At 45.1% G+C, this 19,417-nt stretch overlaps 1 protein-coding gene across 9 annotated transcripts in view; it reads left to right on the top strand.

Annotated features, from left to right (window-relative positions):
* LOC118785459 (bromodomain adjacent to zinc finger domain protein 2B-like) overlaps window positions 1-17,693 on the top strand; it is a 32,465-nt gene extending 14,772 nt beyond the window's left edge. For 2 of the 9 annotated variants that reach the window (XM_036540109.1, XM_036540105.1), the window contains 21 exons: window positions 1,078-1,143; window positions 1,644-1,688; window positions 1,944-1,970; window positions 3,358-3,423; window positions 3,683-3,823; window positions 5,121-5,375; window positions 6,203-6,426; window positions 8,630-8,704; window positions 9,090-9,318; window positions 9,615-9,677; window positions 9,789-9,933; window positions 10,689-11,389; window positions 11,707-11,989; window positions 12,307-12,462; window positions 13,841-14,001; window positions 14,285-14,598; window positions 15,144-15,279; window positions 15,371-15,517; window positions 16,091-16,443; window positions 16,843-16,986; window positions 17,256-17,693. In XM_036540109.1, the coding sequence (XP_036396002.1) occupies window positions 1,078-1,143; window positions 1,644-1,688; window positions 1,944-1,970; window positions 3,358-3,423; window positions 3,683-3,823; window positions 5,121-5,375; window positions 6,203-6,426; window positions 8,630-8,704; window positions 9,090-9,318; window positions 9,615-9,677; window positions 9,789-9,933; window positions 10,689-11,389; window positions 11,707-11,989; window positions 12,307-12,462; window positions 13,841-14,001; window positions 14,285-14,598; window positions 15,144-15,279; window positions 15,371-15,517; window positions 16,091-16,443; window positions 16,843-16,986; window positions 17,256-17,409 (3,885 nt within the window). In that variant the 3' untranslated portion in view covers window positions 17,410-17,693. Of the gene's footprint in view, window positions 1-1,077; window positions 1,144-1,643; window positions 1,689-1,943; window positions 1,977-3,357; window positions 3,424-3,682; window positions 3,824-5,120; window positions 5,376-6,202; window positions 6,427-8,629; window positions 8,705-9,089; window positions 9,319-9,614; window positions 9,678-9,788; window positions 9,934-10,688; window positions 11,390-11,706; window positions 11,990-12,306; window positions 12,463-13,840; window positions 14,002-14,284; window positions 14,599-15,143; window positions 15,280-15,370; window positions 15,518-16,090; window positions 16,444-16,842; window positions 16,987-17,255 lie in introns of all 9 variants that reach the window. The other 7 variants (XM_036540107.1, XM_036540104.1, XM_036540110.1 and 4 more) reach the window with 5 other exon arrangements.
* The last annotated feature ends 1,724 nt before the right edge of the window (window positions 17,694-19,417 follow it).

Raw genomic sequence — 19,417 nt, 5'->3', positions numbered from 1 at the left:
ATATTTAAATGTACATAATTTATTCTTTTGCAGTTTTGTCTCTGTATTATAACTGAATTTTATTTATTTATTTATTTTTTTGAAACGGAAGAGTTTTGAGTTGGTCGTGAGCTCCAAAGATCCAGACTAGATTTACTTAAATATTAACTCTTCCCAATTCTCCATTAGTAATTGGGCTATCCAGACAGTAGAGCATGCTTACACTGGGGAGAGGCTTAAAATGAGAGAGTGCTGACAGATCAGTGTTTGCTGTGAACGGAGCCGGCATTGAGCACGCACTCCTTACCCATATAAGAGAACAGGCAGGTTTGAGGCATAAATGCCACAAGTGTTTTCCATGTTATTTTTGTATGTGTAAAATTATCCAGAGGCAAATAATATTAACATCTTTATTTGTAAAGAACCGTACCAACAGTCAGTACAAAGTGCTTCACAAAATGAAAAAAAATTAAGAACAATACAATAGATAATAAAATAATGATGAGAAATTCAGAGAGGCACCGAGATTAAAATAATGACAAGATATTAAAATGTCCAGAGCATAAAAGCGGCGAAATAATAGGCTCTTTAATTCCCTGCTTTGTTTTGTGTGAAAAGATTGCTAGTCATTGCTTTATCATTGTTTTGAAACAAGAAGTGTGACTTTTAATCAGTTGTGTTTAATTTATTCTTGCCGATGTATTGTGGAATAACTCTTATTTAGACTCTAATGAGCTTGAGTTGATTGGTTTGTTTCAAGGTGTAATAGGAGAATAATGAAGGAACTTAAATTAATGAAATTCCAGTTGTTAAATGCTATGCCACAGTCGCAATCATAATTCGCCTTGATTGAAATTGATTGTTGAACAGTGCATATTTTAGAAATGCTTTTGCAGATTGATACAGATTCATTGTTCCTCATCATTTAGGAGCACTGTAATCCTTAAGACGTGTTTACATTTAGGGTTTTTATCTGTGCTGTAACCACAAAGTGTCATCAGTTGTCTTTGTGCCACGTATCTGTGCTGAGGAGTGAGATGTCAAGCTGTTCAGCGCTAGTGCTGTCGTGCAGCCTGCTGACTTGCCCTGTGTTCACAGGCTAAAAGGAAGAAGAAGGAAGAGGCAGCGAATGCCAGAATTCTGGAGGCTGAGAAACGAACAAAGGTCAGTCAGGACAGCAGTGCGAAGTCCATGTTTGTCCCTGTCTGTGAGGGCCTGTGCCTTACACTCTCCTTCACAGTGCTATAGCACATTATGGTCACACCTACAATAGCGTAGCGTCCGCCACAGGACAGCAGTGTGAAGCCCAGGTTTATCCATATCTCTGACTGCTTGTGCATTAGTTTCTCTCAGCTACAGTAGCGTAGCGTCCGCCACAGGACAGCAAAGTGAAGTCCACATGCACCGCTGTCTCTGAGTGCCTGTGTCTAAGTCTGTCTCACCCACAGTAGCTTCCACACAGGACAGCTGGACTTTCTGACTCCTTGCTCAATGGGTAGACTTGTGTCCTCATAGTCATGTCACAGTTCACACCAGCCTCAACTATATGCCTGGCGGCCACATTACAAGAACTTGAGTGTCCTGTGAGAGTGAGAGATTCCATTGAATAGGTGGGGGTATGAAGTGTTTGAATTTCTGATTTTTCTTTTTCCAATTTCTCAAAGGAGAAGGAGTTGCGGAGACAGCAGGCTGTTATTTTGAAGCACCAGGTAGGAGCCTGTCTTTGCTGCTCACATCTGTCATCGTGCTTAAACTGTTCTCTGTGATTTTAAATGATTTGGAAAGAGGGGTCTCTTTATAACAACTTATCGGTTCTTTATTAAACCTCTCATGATTTTTCTTTGGATAATTTCCGTACTTTTGGTATGGGGGTAATCTTGGGGGGTGTTTTCTTATGAACTTGGTTTTTTTTTTATGACTCTGTGATTTCTGTTTCATAATACTTTGCCAACTCTTTCTCCCAGGAGTTGGAGAGACATAGACTAGATATGGTATGGGTATGTTTATTTTTGTACATCTAACACCGCATCGTGAACTGGTTGTGATATGGTTGTCATAGCAATGCATACAGTGTAGCCCTGGCTGCTGTCATACTACATTCTTCTGCATGGCTTTACAGCAAAGTGCATTGCATACACCTGCTCTATATGTGTCCCTGGGAGACAAAGGACTCCTCAGAAACAATCCGAGTGACATGTCTTTCCCTTAAATTGGATGAAAGGCCGCAGTGCCTTACTCTCGTGGTTTGAAAGGACACCTGTCATGTATAAGTCATCCATTGCATTGTTTTTTGTTTTGTTTTTTTTTTTTTTTGATTTTTGAATGACTGTAAGTGCTTGAATTCCAGTCCAGACGTAAAGTCAGTGTCTGTGTAAAGAGTTGCACCTTCCCTGTCCATTCGGTCTGTGAGCAGATGCTTACCTCTCCATCACCCATAGTCACCTGGTTCCTTTTCCTCTTGATATGTAGCCCTATTTCAAATCTCGGGACCAGGGAGACATTCCTTCACCTGTCAATTTTTTTTTTTGTTTTGTCCCTTTACCGTTCTGTAAATTGAGCCCCCATCCCTCCCCTCCAAACACTCACATACACAGGCACACACACATTCTCATCTTTAAAGCAAAACTAGCCAAAAGATTGCCGATGGCATCATTCTCCCAGCCCCCCGCCATTTTGGATCCAGCTGCACTCTGCAAGCCAGTAGAGTGTCAGCGCTCATCTGGGAATGAGAGCAGCTTTCTTTTCAACCCCTGCAAGAGCTGCCTGTAAAGCTGTAAGCAGTGAAAAGCACCTTGACATTATGCAGGCGCTTTATTGAAACTGATATTTGATAAGAAGGGCATTGAAATTGTATGCCTTCCAGTGCTCAAGAGTTTTACACCTTTGCATTATCACATACCGCCTGTAGTGGCCTCTTGCTTGATAGATTTGGTTGATGTAGGATTTCCACATTCTTATTTTAGACGCAGATGTAGAGAACTGACCCGTAACAGTCCAGCATTTTGCTTTTTACCTGCCGGCTTGCGGAGAGGCGTCACCACTGACCTTAACTTCCAGCACGTGCTTCCATTTCGGCCCTGTCCTCACGCCTGTGGCTTTCCCTTCAGCTTTTTTTGGTTGTTATATTGCCTTCCAAACCTCACCTAAAACACGCACACACACACACACACACACACACACACACACACACACACACACACGTACACATGTACACACACACGCACATCCACACAAACTCGGCCATTATTGACGTGATGTGTCTCTTCTGTTCCTCTCCTCTGCTAAATGTGCTTTATTATCGTGTTTTATGTTTGTGTCGGCCGCGCTCTCTCCTTCGCACCGGCCCAGCCCTGACGCTGTTTCTTTCTGCTCTGCTAGGAACGGGAGAGGCGGAGGCAGCACATGATGTTGATGAAGGCAATGGAGGCTCGGAAGAAGGCCGAAGTACGTGATTTATGAACGGGCCGCTTTGCCTTGAAACGGTTACGGGTTTCTAGTCTTTGCATTTGTCTTTTACCATTTTTTTTTTGTGGAGATATATGGAGTGTGGAAAGAAACATAGCATCCAGCCCCAAGGATTTTTTTGTTGAGTGTTTCAGTATGTAAGCAGGTCACTCCATGAGTTCTGATCACATAATCCATAGCACGATCGTTTGGAATAGCACGGGTAGTAAGCTTTAACTTGTCCTTTATTTGCACGTAGGAGAAGGAGCGTTTGAAGCAGGAAAAGAGGGACGAGAAACGGTTAAACAAGGAGCGGAAATTGGAACTGAGGAGGCTGGAACTGGAAATTGCCAAGGAGCTGAAGAAGCCAAATGAAGATATGTGCTTGGCAGACCATAAGGTGATCACATTTAGAGCTGATGTAACCTGGAGAAGCACACTTATGAAACCTGAGCGTATCTCACTGACACTACATTTACGTTAGCGGAGGAAATTGGAAGGAATCTTAGGTTCGTTTAGTGGGTTCAGCAGGTCTCGTGAGTGGCCTAGCGGAGTCACTCCTGTCTCTCCATTATTTACAGTCAGTGTAATTGCTGGAATAGATCTGGGACGTGTGAGAACTGTACAGTCTCTCTGACAAATAGACTCACTTCCCGTTCCTGCATTCTTACGCCACATTTCAGAGATGGTATCTGTCACAGGGACAGGGGAATGAGGTGGAGTATTCGTACGGAATACTGCCATCAGGTGGCCATTTGCAGTAGTGTCTGCTGAAATTCTTTTCTGAAGAAAGACAAAGCACTGACCTCATGGATCCCTGGCCATTTCAGCGGCAGGTTATAAATATCACATAATTAAATTCTGCCACATACTCCTGTGTGACCAATGGATCCTTCCTAGTTCTGTGTTTGAGTCATCAACAGTGAAAGTGGAATAGAATTTTAACAGACCAAACCCCTGGTTTGCAGCTGAATGTGTGAGTTCATACCTCTTTGACCTCATGAACAGGACATAAACCTGTGCACAAAGTGCCTCTTTCAGTTAGTCACGTCCTTCAGCATTGTGATGCTGTAGCCATTGTGTGTGGGAATAAAAAGAATATGGATAGAGCGATCCGATACTGTGTCTTCAGATAGGACTTAAAGCAGGATTATCACAGGCACCTCAGTTCAACAGAAGCAGAAATCCATAAGAGTAAAGAAGAGACTTCTCGCACCCCACATGCACATGTAAATAAATATGTAAGTGCATATATGAATAAATATGTATGTGCAACTTTGTCAGAATTAAATAATTAAATATAGTGCACAAGGGTGCTAGTGCAAAGCGCAGAGAAAAATAGTAAAACTAACATTTACATTACATTACATAATTGTCATTTAGCAGACACTCTTATCCAGATCGAATTTCATAGGTTACAATTTATACACCATTCATACAGCTGCATATTTACTGAGGCAATTCTGGGTTATGTACCTTGCCCAAGGGTACAGCTGCAGCACCCCAGCAGGGAATCAAACCAGCAACCTTTCAGTTACAAGCCCTTCTCCTTACCTTATGTTACACTGCTGCCCCGTTAAGTAAAATGCAAACGCTGATGGAAGTCATGTGACTGAAAAGTTTTCACGTATTTATTGCCAGTATGAGTGTCATTATTATGTTTCCTGGGAGGCTGAAAGTGCTGTCTGTTCCCGCAGCCCCTCCCGGAGCTGTCCCGGATTCCCGGGCTGGTCCTGCCGGGCAGCACCTTCTCGGACTGCCTGATGGTGATGCAGTTCCTGCGCAGCTTCGGGAAGGTGCTGGGCTTCGACGTGAGCGTGGACGTGCCCAGCCTGGGCGTGCTGCAGGAGGGCCTGCTCAACGTGGGCGAGAGCATGGGCGAGGTGCAGGACCTGCTGGTGCGCATGCTGTCCGCGGTGGTGTGCGACCCGGGGCTGCCGCCCGGACACAGGGTGAGACGTCCCGCCAGAGCCCAAACACATGCACACACTTATACACACATACATACACACCCACTCACACACACACAGAGGTGCACATGTACGAACACACATATACACCCACCCGCACACACAAACACACATATGCACCCACACACACACACATACACACATGCATGCACATACAGATATATGCACCCCCACACATGCACACACATATGCAGCCTGCCCATGCACACACACACACACACTCGCAAATACGCACGCACACACAAAAACACACAAGCATACACCCATAAACACAAACGTGAAAACACAGAATAAAAGACATACATAAACGCACACTTTCACTCACAGACACACACATACATACACAAAATCATAAAAGCATACACAATCATACAATCATGCACAAATGCATGCACCCACACACATACACACAAATGCATTTATACACGCACACACACCCAAGTCTGCCTTGCATTAATACAGCCTCGCACATTGATATTGCTCTCATGAGAGCGTGCAAGCTGGGTGTTATCAGTATCTCCTACGCGCTGCGCCTTAATGAATTGACTTAGCTCTTTCTGAGGGTGTGTGTTTACAGCTCTTCTTAATGCAGTGTCTACCGCAAAGGCGGAAATGTAGTTCATCAGTAAAGCGATTTCTCCACGCTAATCTGGAGGTTTTAATCACGCTCCTATGTGGCGGTCTAGTATTCCCTCAAAGGAATCCGGCTTGCCGTGTTGGTATTGCGAACGCCATATATGGCACTGTGATGAAGAATGTTCCCAATAAAGGCAGCGGTCTCACAAACCCGTTTCCCGTTTCTTATGTAGACCAAAACAGCCCTGGGGGACCACCTGACCAACGTGGGCATAAACCGGGACAACGTGTCGGAGATCCTGCAGATCTACATGGAGGCGCACTGCGGGGGCACGGAGCTGGCCGAGCTGATGGAGAGCCTGAAGACCAAGGCGTTCCAGGCCCACACGCCCGGCCAGAAGGCCTCCATCCTGGCCTTCCTGGTCAACGAGCTGGCCTGCAGCAAGAGCGTGGTCAGGTGAGACTTCCGGCCAGACAAAAGGTCATGACAGGCCCTGAAGCTCCCAGAATTTTACTGTTGTAATGAAACAATTACAGATACATTAACCTAAATGGAAGAAATTTGCCTTGTGACAGAAAGAACATTTTTCGAAGACAGAAAATACGCTGGACAATGTTCAAGCGTTCTATGTACATCACTGGTTTGAGGGAGATCAGTCATATGCCTGTTGACTTCTCTGGTTTATCTTGAGAGAGTACGGAGTGCAAAATTCCTAGTAGTATATTATAGTTTATATACTAATCTGCAATGGCTAGTATATAATGGCACTGATATGCAACAGTCTGGGCTAATATGTCTGGCATGTTTTTCTGCAACAACAGACATATTTTTGTTTGACTAATAAAAGTAATTATGTTAGTTTCCCTTTATAGTCTGTGGTTTCTCCCAGATTCTCTCCGCTATCGCCAAGCAGCTTTCTCCCTTCCCCTCTGTCACCCAGCTTGCTTTGATTTCAGTCCCCCCGCCCCCCACCCCCACCAGTTACGATTCTGGTGTGGACACACACAGTCTGACAGTCATGGCGATCACAAATGAACTTTCCCAGGTGTGTGCTGTTTTTGGGGAAACACGAGGCTGAAGAGCTCCGCTTTGTGATTCTTGGATTGTGACTTCTCTGGCTGCACGTCAGGAAGTGGAAAGAGCGAGATATGCACAAGGAGACATGGTTTTTCTTTTCTTAGCCTGAGTAGTCTAACGTAATTTATTTGTATAGCGCTTAATCTTATTCAGGGCAACTTGCATATCTTACATTTTTTACATATTATCCATTGTTACCACTGGATTTTTCCAGAAGGAATTCAACAGTAGGACCCTCATTGCACACACTCTTCTGGTTACAAGCCCAGTTCCTTCAGCAAAAAAAGTGCACTGCCAATGATCACTTTGCTTAGGAATCTGTTTTCTTTTAAACAGTGTCTTTACAGGTCTGTCATAATACTCACAGTGTTAGCTAGGTAGCCACTAAAGATGTTAGCTATATTTATATTGTTATAATGTTCCATTTAATGTTACTTGCTCGAGCTAGCTACAAAAGTTTTCAGATGATTTCAGAATTTATGTGTATGTTTCTCTGTGCAGACGCTGGCTATTGACAGTGAATTCTTGCAATAAACACGTCTGTCTTGACTGCAGAAAGCTGACTGGCTTTCTGTCACTTTTTTTTTTTTTTTTAAAACCTTTTCACATGTCCCTGTGTCATATTCATTACTGTGTGGGGGAAATCCAGCTGGGTATCCAGTATAACAAGCTAGCTATATCTTAAATTACCAGAGGCTAACTGGTGAGTGTTAATGAATGCGTTAATTTGCTATGAGCAAAGGTGGTATTCCAAACCCCAGATTAGACATTCATTATTCTCCACACACAATGCCATGGGTGGCGCTGCCAATCAAACGCCTCTCTCTCGCCCAATCAGCTTCTGAGGTTATGTTTCTACAGTTCTGCTGTCGCCCCAGGGGTGTTACATGATAGTTTGTGATGATGATTGCTCTGAAATGAGTAAATGTGTGACTGGGGAAAACAAGCTTTCCTCCTAATGTAAGAGAACTGTCAGCAGTTTTATACCAATATGAAACGTGACATTCTGACCGCCAGTAAAACTCCTCCTGGGTTCAGTAGTTGCTGTCGACTGGTGCCTTTTTTCTGTTCTCAGAATATCTAGCCAGGGTCACTCTGTTGCTTATTTGTGATTAATTATCTTGTTTATTTTCACAGGGAGCATGTAGCATGCTGAATAAAATTCTTAGTACAATTCTTTCAGTTGATATTTGGTGTCTTTCATCATTAATGTGGCATACGCAAAGAAATCAGCAGAATGTGTGAAGATTATTTAATACAAACATATCCTCATTAAGGGATTTTTCCTCACCATGCTGTTTCTCTATAATCTGTATTATGCAGATACTACCTGAGCTTGACTCTTCGTATCAGCGGTGTCCCTGATCAGACTTAACACTTTGTTAAATATTCATCCAGAAATAAACCTGATGGAAAGATCGGGAAGGACACTGCTCTCTTTTATTAATACGCTTTTGCATTTTTAATACCAGCGGTACTAGAATCAAAAGAAAGTTGCACCACATAAAAAGCCATCTGGATAAAACTCTTGGTTTTGTACTACAAAGCACATTTATCTGATGTCTCTCCCCTTTTTTTGCAGCGAGATTGACAAAAACATTGATCACATGACCAACCTTAGGAGGGACAAGTGGGTCATCGAAGGCAAGCTTCGCAAGTGAGTCCCTTTGTTCCTCAAGGGGTTAGCATGAAGGAATGTGCAGAAGATGAAGCTGTACAGCAGTCAGTGATATCGAATGACCTCCTGCCGCTCTTTCTCTCTGCCTCTTTCTCCGTTTTCCTCTCGCTCCCTCTCCCTGTATCCCTTTTTCTCTCTCTCTCTCCCTCTGTTTCTCACTCTGTCTCTTTCTGCCTCTCACGCTCTCTCCATCTCCCTCTCCTCCATCTCCCCCCGTCTCTCACTCTCTCTCTCATCTCTTTCTCTCTCCCTGTCTCTGTCTCTCCATCTCCATTTCCCTCCCCACACCCCCACCCCCCTCTCAATCTCTCTCTCTTATCTCTTTCTCTCTCTCTCGCTCTCTCTCGCTTTCTCTGTCCTCCAGGCTGAGAATCATTCACGCCAAGAAGACGGGGAAGAGGGACTCGGGCGTGGCGGGGGAGGAGACCCAAGCTCTGGGCACACCCACCGCGGGGCGCAAGCGCAAGCGGAAAGGAGGGGACAGCGACGAGGACGAGGACGAAGACGAGGACAGCGACGACCAGGGCGACGATGACGATGACGAGGAGGAGGAGGTGAAGAAGGGGAAGAAGGTGGAAACCTGTGAGGAAGAGGTAGGTTGGAAGGTTGTGCTCTGCTTATCTGTCAGTCGTTCCCAGTCATGGGGTCAAAACTCAGCTGTGAAACTCGGACTTGAAACCTGAAGACTGGAAAAAATACTCGGCTATGTAACTATTTTGGAAATGAATTAAGTTGCTGTTCTTACCTCCCTGGTTAAATGTATTCATAAAAGCAGCAAATGGAATTACATGAGGAGAACCAATATGATGACTTAAACACGTACACTGAAATGTCGACCATTTGTTGAGCCTCTCCTCCGCAGAGAAACTAACTCGTGCCTCCCTTCCAGGATGAAGGAGACCAGACTGCCAGCGTGGAGGAGTTGGAGAAGCAGATAGAGAAATTAACAAAGGTAACCGCCGACCGGTATCACAGGGATCCCTGCCTGACAGGTTTGATTTTTGATGAGTTTCGGGACAGAGGAGGGACAGGAATAACCCCCCCGATGTGTCTCTCTCCCCAGCAACAGAGCCAGATCCGCCGCAAGCTGTTCGAGGCGTCCCACTCCCTGCGCTCCATGATGTTCGGGCAAGACCGCTACAAGCGCCGCTACTGGGTGCTGCCCCAGTGCGGGGGCATCTTCGTGGAGGGAATGGAGAGTGGAGAAGGTCAGGCAAAAGACACCCGTTTTATAGGAACAAAATGTGATGGTAGATGATGGATGGGTGGCAGTGTAACACAGTGGTTAAGGAGCAGGACTCATAACCGAAAGGTTGCCAGTTCGATTCCCCGCTGGGGCACTTCTGCTGTACCCTTGGGCAAGGTACTTAACACATAATTGCCTCAGTAAATATCCAGCTTTATAAATGGATAACATTGTTTAAAAAAAAAGTGTAACCACCAGTACAAATTGTCCACCAGTATATACAGTACCAGTCAAAAGTTTGGACACACCTGATTAAGGTAAATCGAAACATGCATTCAAAGACATTTTAATCTAACGACTTACGCTTAAATACTTGAAATTTGTTTCTGTGACAAATATAAATAGTGAAGCTGATGCCTATTTATGAAATTCTATCCAATAAAAAATGTTAATTTAAAAAAAATTGCTACTTTGAAGAATCTAAAACATAAGATAGTTTTGATTTGTTTAACACTTTTTTGGTCACTGCAAAAATCCATGTTTTTTTTCATTGTTTTGATGTCTACTATTACTGTAAAATGTGGCAAATAATAAAATAATAAAAATAAAGAAAAAGTAGGTGTGTCCAAACTTTTGACTGATACAGTGTATCCATTCCTCACTCCTTTTGCTACATGCATTTTACAGGCTTAAACATGGCGGGTATCCATGCCATCCTTGTGTGAGGTCTGTTCCCAGTTATCTGTGAAGACGCTCATGTTGGCTGGTCTTTTGCAGGTCCAGAGGAGGTGGAGAAAGAGAGGGAGCGACTGAAGAACGCAGAGACGGTCCAGATCAAAGAGGAGCCCCCAGAGGTGGTTGAGGAGAAGCCCCTGGACGCCGGCCTGGACCTGAACTTCGAGAGGACGACGGAGACCCCGGAGGAGAAGAAGGAGGAGAAGGCCTCCCCCAACCTCTTCCTCCAGAAGCCCGACTCCTTCTCCAAGCTTAGCAAGCTGCTGGAGGTGGCCAAAATGTCGCCAGAGTCAGACGAGCACCACCAGAAGCAGAACGGCAGTCCGGCAATGGTCCAGGCGGCCATGCCCTCTCCCACCCATGCTAACTTTCAGACGGGTTTACCCAGCGGCCTTCCCACAGCCCCCGCCCCGCCCCCTGTCGAGGCCCCGCCCGACCCGGCCACGACCCCTCACCTCGGCAGCCCCGCCAAGAGGGCCAGCCCCCACCAGCTGCTGCCCAACGACCAGCTCTTCCGTGTGCTGACGGAGAAGAGCGGCCACTGGTTCAGTCTGCTGCCGCGCTCACCCTGCGACGACTCCTCCCTCACCAGCAACCCCACGCCCCAGACCACCTCCCCCCAGCCCTGCTCCACAGGGCCCAAATCACCCTCCTCCTCCTCGCCCATCCCGACGGCGGCCTCCGCCTCCGCTAGCCCCCACAACCCCGGGGGGATCAATAACTTCGCCTTCTCCAGCATCCAGGTGAATGCTCCAGTTTTGCTTTCCCTTTTCAGTCAGGGAGTCATTACCGCGGTTAGGAGTCCTCCGAGAAGCGTTTCCGCGATAAGAAGTGTTCCTTAAAGAACACCACTTTTAATGATGCAACTAATAAGCTGCTTGATGCAATTAATAAACTGCTTAGTGAAGCATTTACTGTTGAATGTATTGTGTTGCAAGCCGTAATTACAGCGCTGTAGTACTTATCACAGGCGTTACGACTTGATGAAATCCTTGCTCACTTGCTCACTCCCCCTCTGTCTGTAGTTACATGTGTATGTGCTGTGCGCCCCCCCCCGTAGGTGAAGCCCGGTATACACCTGATGGGTGTCCCGTTCTGCGGGTGGCCCGGCGGAATGGTGAGCCCAAACCTGCCCTTCTCCGGCAGCCACCCGTCGGCCCCCATGCTGAGTCCAGGGTACCCCGTGGTGGAGGCCAACGGCAGCCCCTTCCTGGCGCCCAGCATCTCCACCAGCAAGAGCGACTCCCCCGCGCCCCCCAGCGAGAAGCCGCCCTCCGCCCCCTCCCCAGTCGTGGAGGTGGCCAAACCCCAGGACTACCCGACCCCCCGGCCTATCCCAGAGGGTGAGCAAGTCACAGTCGCTTTTACACAGCGCCAGTCAGAGGGGGGAGCTTTGAGGTGTTCCAGCTAGGGAGTTTATTGTGCACCCAGCTTATCCCAGATAAGTGTCAGTCATAACAGCACATTTGTTTGTTTGTGTCATTTGTTTTACTTTTGTTTAAAACAAACTTTTATTTTGGATATAAGAAGTTGCTCTGTTCTTCAGGGGCCATGAATTGCCAGCACTTACTGAGATGTTCTGTGTTTGTATGTGTGCGCGCACGTGTGTGTTTATATGTTTGTGTGTGTGTGTGTGTGTGTGCACGTATGCACGGTACAGAGATGCTGACAGGCTGGTGGAAGGTGTCGGACATGGAGGAGCTGCGCACCCTGGTCAAAGTGCTGCACTTCAGGGGCGTCAGGGAGAAGGCCCTCCAGAAACAGATCCAGAAGCACATGGAGTACATCGCCCAGGCCTGTGCCAAGAACCGCGATGGTGGGTCTGCCACATTGCAATATGTACATGCAGACAAGAGAGTGGCTCCAGCATCAGCCTTTACAAACCAATAATAATGGATTGCATTTATATAGTGTATTTCTTTGAAATGAAGTGACTAAACTCAATCACCAGCAGTGTGTAGCACCCAATAGTGTGTGGCTCTGCTCTCACAGTATAATGTGTATGTATATGCAGCCAACAAAGGGTAGTTCCAGCTTCAGCCTTTTCAAACCAATAACAATGAACCGCATTTATATAATGTCTTCTTTTCAAGCGAGGGGGGATGACTAAGCTCGGTCACCGCCAGCGTGTGGCACCCGACTGGGTGATGCACTGCGGTCGAGCTAAGTTTCCATCCATTCAGTGAACACACAAGCAGCCACTCTTTTACTGTCTGGACAGGTAACCTTTCATAAAATTCAGCAAACCTCCGCGCATAAGACCACGGCGAGGATGAATACGCTGTTTTGATTCGATGTCAGCTGTAGTTAATGGTATCCTTTGAGCCAGCACCGAGCTTCACAATGGCTTAAGTGTCGGAGGGTGATTGAATGATGGGCTATGACAGCCCGTGGCTGGTGATTGAGATGCACTCTGCTATTATCCTCCTCCTGATGCATCTCTTTACTCCTGCATCCCGTAACCCACGGAGATTACCGTGCAGCACTCAGATCTAGCACTGTGTTTATGTTCTTTAGTACTGTTGAGGTTATTTCTCAGCTTTGTCACCTTACAGCATTGCTGCCTCCTGCAAGTTATTTTTGTTTGCTGTGCAGTGGCTCCCCAGCTAAAATATGACACAATCAGCACATTTCTGTGGTTTTCTTAATTGTTAAATATAATTATGTGGTTAACGCTTGATTGCCCTCGTGTGTGCTTGGCTTAGTGTGCCACACCTGTGCTTTGTGCGCAAACAAGTTGTATGTTGAGGAGTGAAGGAGAGATTCCTCTGTAGCCCGCTGCCTGACAGCCTGCTCATTCACTTCTGATGACTCACACACCTCACTGTAAATGTGTGTAGTATGTTTTTTTTGCACTGAAATGTATTCCAGGAGTTTTACATGATCACCTCTTTGCTAGGGGTTAGGGAATAATTTCATTTTTTTCCCCAGATTGTCCTTGGATTTTTTCTGTATTTTTTTTTTTTTAATTCTCCTTGAAAATCTTTGTACAGTGCTTTGTGACAACCATGGCTGTGAAATGCACGATATTAAATAAATGTTATTGTGTGGTTTTGTCCCTCGTTGTTAATCAAAGAAAACAGAACTAATACATTGCAGCTGTGCAACTGTGCTGAAGATGTTTGTATAATAAATAAAAAAAAAAAAGGGGGAAGTTACTGATCTCTAATCTTTTCACGGGTTCACTTCCCCAGCGGCCATCATTGACGTGAGTGACATGGAGGAGAACCAGGTGACGGCAGAGACCGTGGAGAGCTGGTGTGTGGAGGAACAGGCCATGGAGATGGACATCGCTGTGCTGCAGCAGGTGGAGGAGCTGGAGAGGAAGGTGACCTCTGCCAGTCTGCAGGTCAAGGTAAAGCCCCCGCGGTGTTCTGGAAACTTCTGGCGGGAGCGTTAGGCAATAAACAAGTCTGCTGTATTAGGAAAATGAGGGAAAACCAAGTTACTTGTAAGAGAGCATTTCACAAAAAAATCCCCTTGGAAGATAAACTTTGACACCTGCTGAAATTGGACACATGCTGAAATTTAACTTGAATGCATACACTTATGTTCTATTGTGCTGGAATGCATGTAATGTATGAAATGAACATAAATATTGACCAGGGCATGCATATTACCCACAATTCCCTCCGCAGGGATGGATTTACCCCGAGCCTCACTCAGAGAGGGAAGATCTAGTCTACCACGAGCACAAGCCGGCCTCTAAGTTGTGCCCGGCCGCAGACAAAGAAGCCGGGGAAGAGCAGGAAGAGAAAGAAGGCAGCGGGATTGTGCGGCGTGTCAACAACCCCCTAGATATAGCTGTAACCAGACTGGCTGAATTGGAGAGGAACATCGAGCGAAGGTATCTGAAGACCCCCTTAGGTACCACCATTCAGATCAAACTGGATAATGTGGGTACAGTCACTGTTCCTGCGCCTGCACCATCCACTAGTGGTGATGGTGAAGGGTAGGTCATCCAGACTCATTTGAAAAACCTCTTTGTGCTTCTCTGCTGACTGGAACCTATTTCGTTGTTTTTGCCTGTCTCTTCACCCTCCCCGCTGCCTTGCGCATTTTCGGTTTGGTTGTCATTCCGAGTGTTTTTTTTTACCCCCCCCTCTCAGATTCTTGTTTGTCTGCAGTGCTGTCCCATGGTGTGTTGTTATTGGAACTGGTTTTTGGTCTCCTGCATGGTGCGTCGTAACTGGCAACTCTGGTAATTGTGAACCCCCCCCCCCCTCATTATTTTTGGAAACCCACCCCCCGCCCTCCTAGTCCTGAGCATATGAGGCATGTCACCGAGCTCTGCAGAGCAGTGTGTCTCCAAACCTGGCTGCTTTGACGCACCCTTTTTTTGCACCCCTGTGGCTTTTTTTTCTGTGCACTGCTGTTGACAGTCTGCTTGGTGATTGGTTGTTTTTTTTTTGTGTTTTGTTTTTTTTTTGCTTGGTGTTACAAACGGGCCCATCCCTGACCCTCCCCTTCTCCACCCCGTGTGTCTCCTCGTCACAGAGGTGAGGAAGACATCGCTCCCGGGATGAAGGTGTGGCGGAAGGCTCTGAGCGAGGTCCGCAGCGCTGCCCAGCTGGCCCTCTGTATCCAGCAGCTGCAGAAGTCCATCGCCTGGGAGAAATCCATCATGAAAGTCGTGAGTCTGCGCCGCCTTATTTCCATGGTCCAGGTTTTCCGTGCTTACCCGCATTTCACCGCTCTGATCTGGTTCATTCCGTGTGCCGCAGTACTGCCAAATTTGCCGGAAGGGGGACAACGAGGAGCTGCTCTTGCTTTGCGATGGTTGCGACAAAGGATGTCACACTTACTGCCAAAGACCCAAGATCACCGTAATACCTGAGGGGGACTGGTTTTGTCCAGCCTGCATATCCAAGGTAACGGTGGCCTTCTTACAAAGTGTGTCCTGGAAAAGGTGTATTCAAAGAGAAGATGATGCTTTGTGCTGTGGTACTTTCAGCTGAAAAACAAACTTTTGAAATGTCAGAGTATGGTCTTTTGATTTTTAAAATCAAGTATCCAGTTAATTCAGTGAAAACTTCTCTGTTCCACCTCAGTCCCCGCCACCTAACACCTGCTACTTGTATTACTTGCTGTTTATTTTATGTGTAGTACTGCGACATGTTTTGGGTTCTGTGGTCTAGTGACTGATGTATGGTAGTATACTTGGCTTCCCTTGTCTAGTCAGGTTGCGCAAGTTAATTTGTAGTAGGGCTCAAATGGTGCACACACTCAGTGGTCTAGAAGTGTTGTTAGCCTGATCTGACACTGTCGCTCATTTAACTTGAATGGACACACTTCTATTCTATTGTGCTGGAAGTCACTCTGGATAAAAGCATCTGTGCTAAGTGAATGTAATGTAATTTAATGGAAAAATGGCAAGTGTAGCTGTGCTTGTATATAATTGGGACCTTGCTGTGAAGAAATGTGAATGTATGGCTTTTTCTCAGGCGAGCGGTCAATCCCCAAAGAATAAGAAGCTTCCAAACCGAGCAGGAGGCGGGGGAGGGGGTGGAGGAGGAGGCGGAGGGGGAGGTGCAGGAGGAGGAGCAGGAGGAGGCGGAGGAGGCGGAGGGAAGAAAAACTCAGAGATCAAGCGGAGCAGGAAGCCATCGGTAGCCGGAGAGGTCTCGGAGGATGACGCTGCAAGCACAAGCAGTACTCCAAAGAAAGGGGCTAAAGAGTCCAAAAAGAGGAAAGGGGAGGAGACCCCCACCCCAAACCAGCCCAAACAGGACAGTCCTGCGAGTGTGAAGAAAGCCAAAACGGCCAGAGACAACGCCAAGGACCTGGCGGTGTGCAGGTATTAAGCCTATGAACAGTGCTTCTGCTTCTTTGAAGAATCTTAACAGGATATGTGCTGGATAAAAGTGCAGATATACTGTAACTGTCAACCCCTCATCCCCTGAACTGTTGTTATAATCTGATCAATGAGGGAGCCAGTGTAGCATAGTGGTAAGGAGTAGGCCCTGTAAATGAAAGGTTGCTGGTTCAATTACCCGGTGGAGCACTGCTGCTGTACCCTTGGGCAAGATACTTAACCCACAGTCACCTCAGTAAATACTCAGCTGTATAAATGGATACCATGTAAAAACTGTAAGCTATGTAAGTCACTCTGGATAAGTGTCTGCTAAATGGCAATAATGTAATGTGTAATTTGTATTTATAACACGTGTCCGCGGTCACTTTCTGTGCCTGGCAGTGTGCTGCTCTCGGAGCTGGAGGGTCACGAAGATGCCTGGCCCTTTCTCACCCCCGTCAACCTGAAGTCTGTCCCTGGCTACAAGAAAGTCATCAAGAAACCCATGGATTTCTCCACTATCCGTGAGAAACTTGGCAGCAACCAGTGCGTACTGTGCTATTGAAGTAACACGCCAATGATGTGCATGTGGATTTATGATGATTATCTCATTCTTTAAAAAATAACGAAGGGAATGATCTTGATATTACTGAGCATTATTGGACCATATTGAAGTGTGTTTTGACCTGTCTTACTTTAGAAAAACTTGACACAAAAATTAGGAAAACATGTTGCTGTTGTAATGTGATGGAAATTGTATTCCAGAAGCATTATGTGTCAGAATGTGATCGTGTTGCCTTTTCCTACCATTTCAGGTACCAAAATCTTGAGACATTCATCGTTGATGTCAACTTGGTTTTTGATAACTGTGAAAAGTTTAATGAAGACGATTCTGATATCGGACGCGCTGGACACAACATGAGGAAGTTTTTTGAGCGAAGACGGACTGAACTTTTGAAGATGAACTAGGCTTGTTTGGACTTGAGCATTTACTATCTGGGACCAGCTGTCTCCATTTCAATTTCCAGAGCTGGGCACTTGAAGTATTGTACTGAAGAAAATCTCAAAAGCATGAGGCGCACACCTCTCCATCAGAACCCAGGGCTCCTAAATGTAAACCTAACTTAAACTGGCTAGAACAGGGAACACACACCCAGAGAGACAGGGGTGTCTTAGTGCAATACCATTTCCTATAAGAAATCGCACTGAATTTACAACCATCAGAGCTGTAATTGGGAAAGACTGCTTTCCGCTACCTGTAAATATATATATCTATTGTTTTTTATTTACTGTTAATATTATAGTGAATGTATTTAATTTTGTTAATTATTTATGAGTAAAAAAAAAAGGTCCAGTCTTCATTTTCTATGAAAAGGAAGAAACAGCAAATACTGCTTTAAAAATCTAAAGGAATGTTTTTTTTCAAATATAAAACAAAGCCAAGAAAAAAGAAACTGTTTACACTGTCAGTGCCTCCAGGGCACCTGAAGATTCATTACGGTAACACTGTAAAGCTGCATTCATATATGAATATATGTTTTTGCATCACATAGTTGCAAAATACAGTGAGGCAGCATACACATCTGTATATACTGTTCATTAATGTTAATATTAAGTCTTGTTTGGAATATGTATGATGTGTACATATTGTTTCAGACATCAAATATTGTTCATGCCTTAGAATTATTGTAGCATTTTATTTTAGTCTTAAAATGATTATACATATATTGTGTGTACAGTACATATCCTCTGCAAACACTGTGGTCTCCTTAATCTTGGTAGTGCCTGCCTCTCCAACAGGGTGTAGGGGATATTATTTTTTCGGTTCCCATTTTTTCTATTTTTTAAAATATGATTTCAACCCTCCTGGGCCTCAAAATCTGACATAATCATTTTTACCCATATGAAATATATTGTGACGCACAGTATTTTTCGTAAAAAGCATTTCCCTCCATCTGCCTTGCCACAGACCCCAGGACACAAGGACATGTGTAACCTCCGTGTTTGAATCTTGCTGTGTGTCGTGGCCTACTGGAGGCAGCTAGAGCAGATTTTTTTGTACCTGAGTCGGAGTACTTGAAGTTATTTTATTTAAAGATATTGTGGAAAAAAGTAGCATTCTTTTTGTAGGAGCATTATTTTTCACTAGTGTGTGCGGCACGGATCTAATAAAAAGATGTTTTTCAACCCAGTATTTATTCCTCTCAATTTCTGTCCTTTTACTTTTGTTATTACAAAAATGTCTGATACAAGGAGTAGAAAGTACCTCCCTCCATAAACATTTCCTCATGTGAATGGGTATTGTTTGTGTGTTGGTACCAGTTTATGGTCACAAATTCAGAGATGTTTTCAGAGCTCTTCTTGGCTAAGGTCCCCAGTGGTCATGTATTATAGTGTATTATTTGACATATTTCTTGAATTCTTCGTTGAACTTTGATACATGCAGAGTTCAAAAGCTGAGAGAGATCTGAAAGTGTAAGACTTATATGTAACTGAATATGAAGGCAATTCTAACATGCAATGTCATAAACTGTGAAAGATTAGAAGTGTTATGATATACAATGCTGTCCCTTAATGCCACGTCCTTGCAGGCTGCTTCGATTAGTAAAACTAATTTGCCAGAAATAACTACAGTAATATCTTGCTGTGAAATCACCCTCCTGGCCTATTGACATGTCTGCTCACTGCTCAGAGATGATGTGACCTATACCTGCATACACACACACCTGTGCAGACTGACCTGTATACTTCTCCGCCATTACTGTATTTTCCAGTGTGATTTCAATCATTCTGACCGAGTTCCCCCTCTGTCCTGATTCAAAAATGATAATAGCCAATTTGGAGAAAAAAAAAAAAAAAAAAAAACCCTCTTGTTTTGGAAGGTTAAAAAAAAGTTTCAAATCTGATACGTTCCAATGTACTGTCTGTCTGCTACACTTGTTATTCATCCAAACTACTACAGTTGATCAGTTCTGTA

The sequence above is a fragment of the Megalops cyprinoides genome, chromosome 11, assembly GCF_013368585.1.
Source record: "Megalops cyprinoides isolate fMegCyp1 chromosome 11, fMegCyp1.pri, whole genome shotgun sequence".
Lineage (NCBI taxonomy): Eukaryota > Metazoa > Chordata > Actinopteri > Elopiformes > Megalopidae > Megalops > Megalops cyprinoides.
Note: the sequence above shows the minus strand (reverse complement) of the source record. Positions and strands in the feature narration are given on the sequence as shown.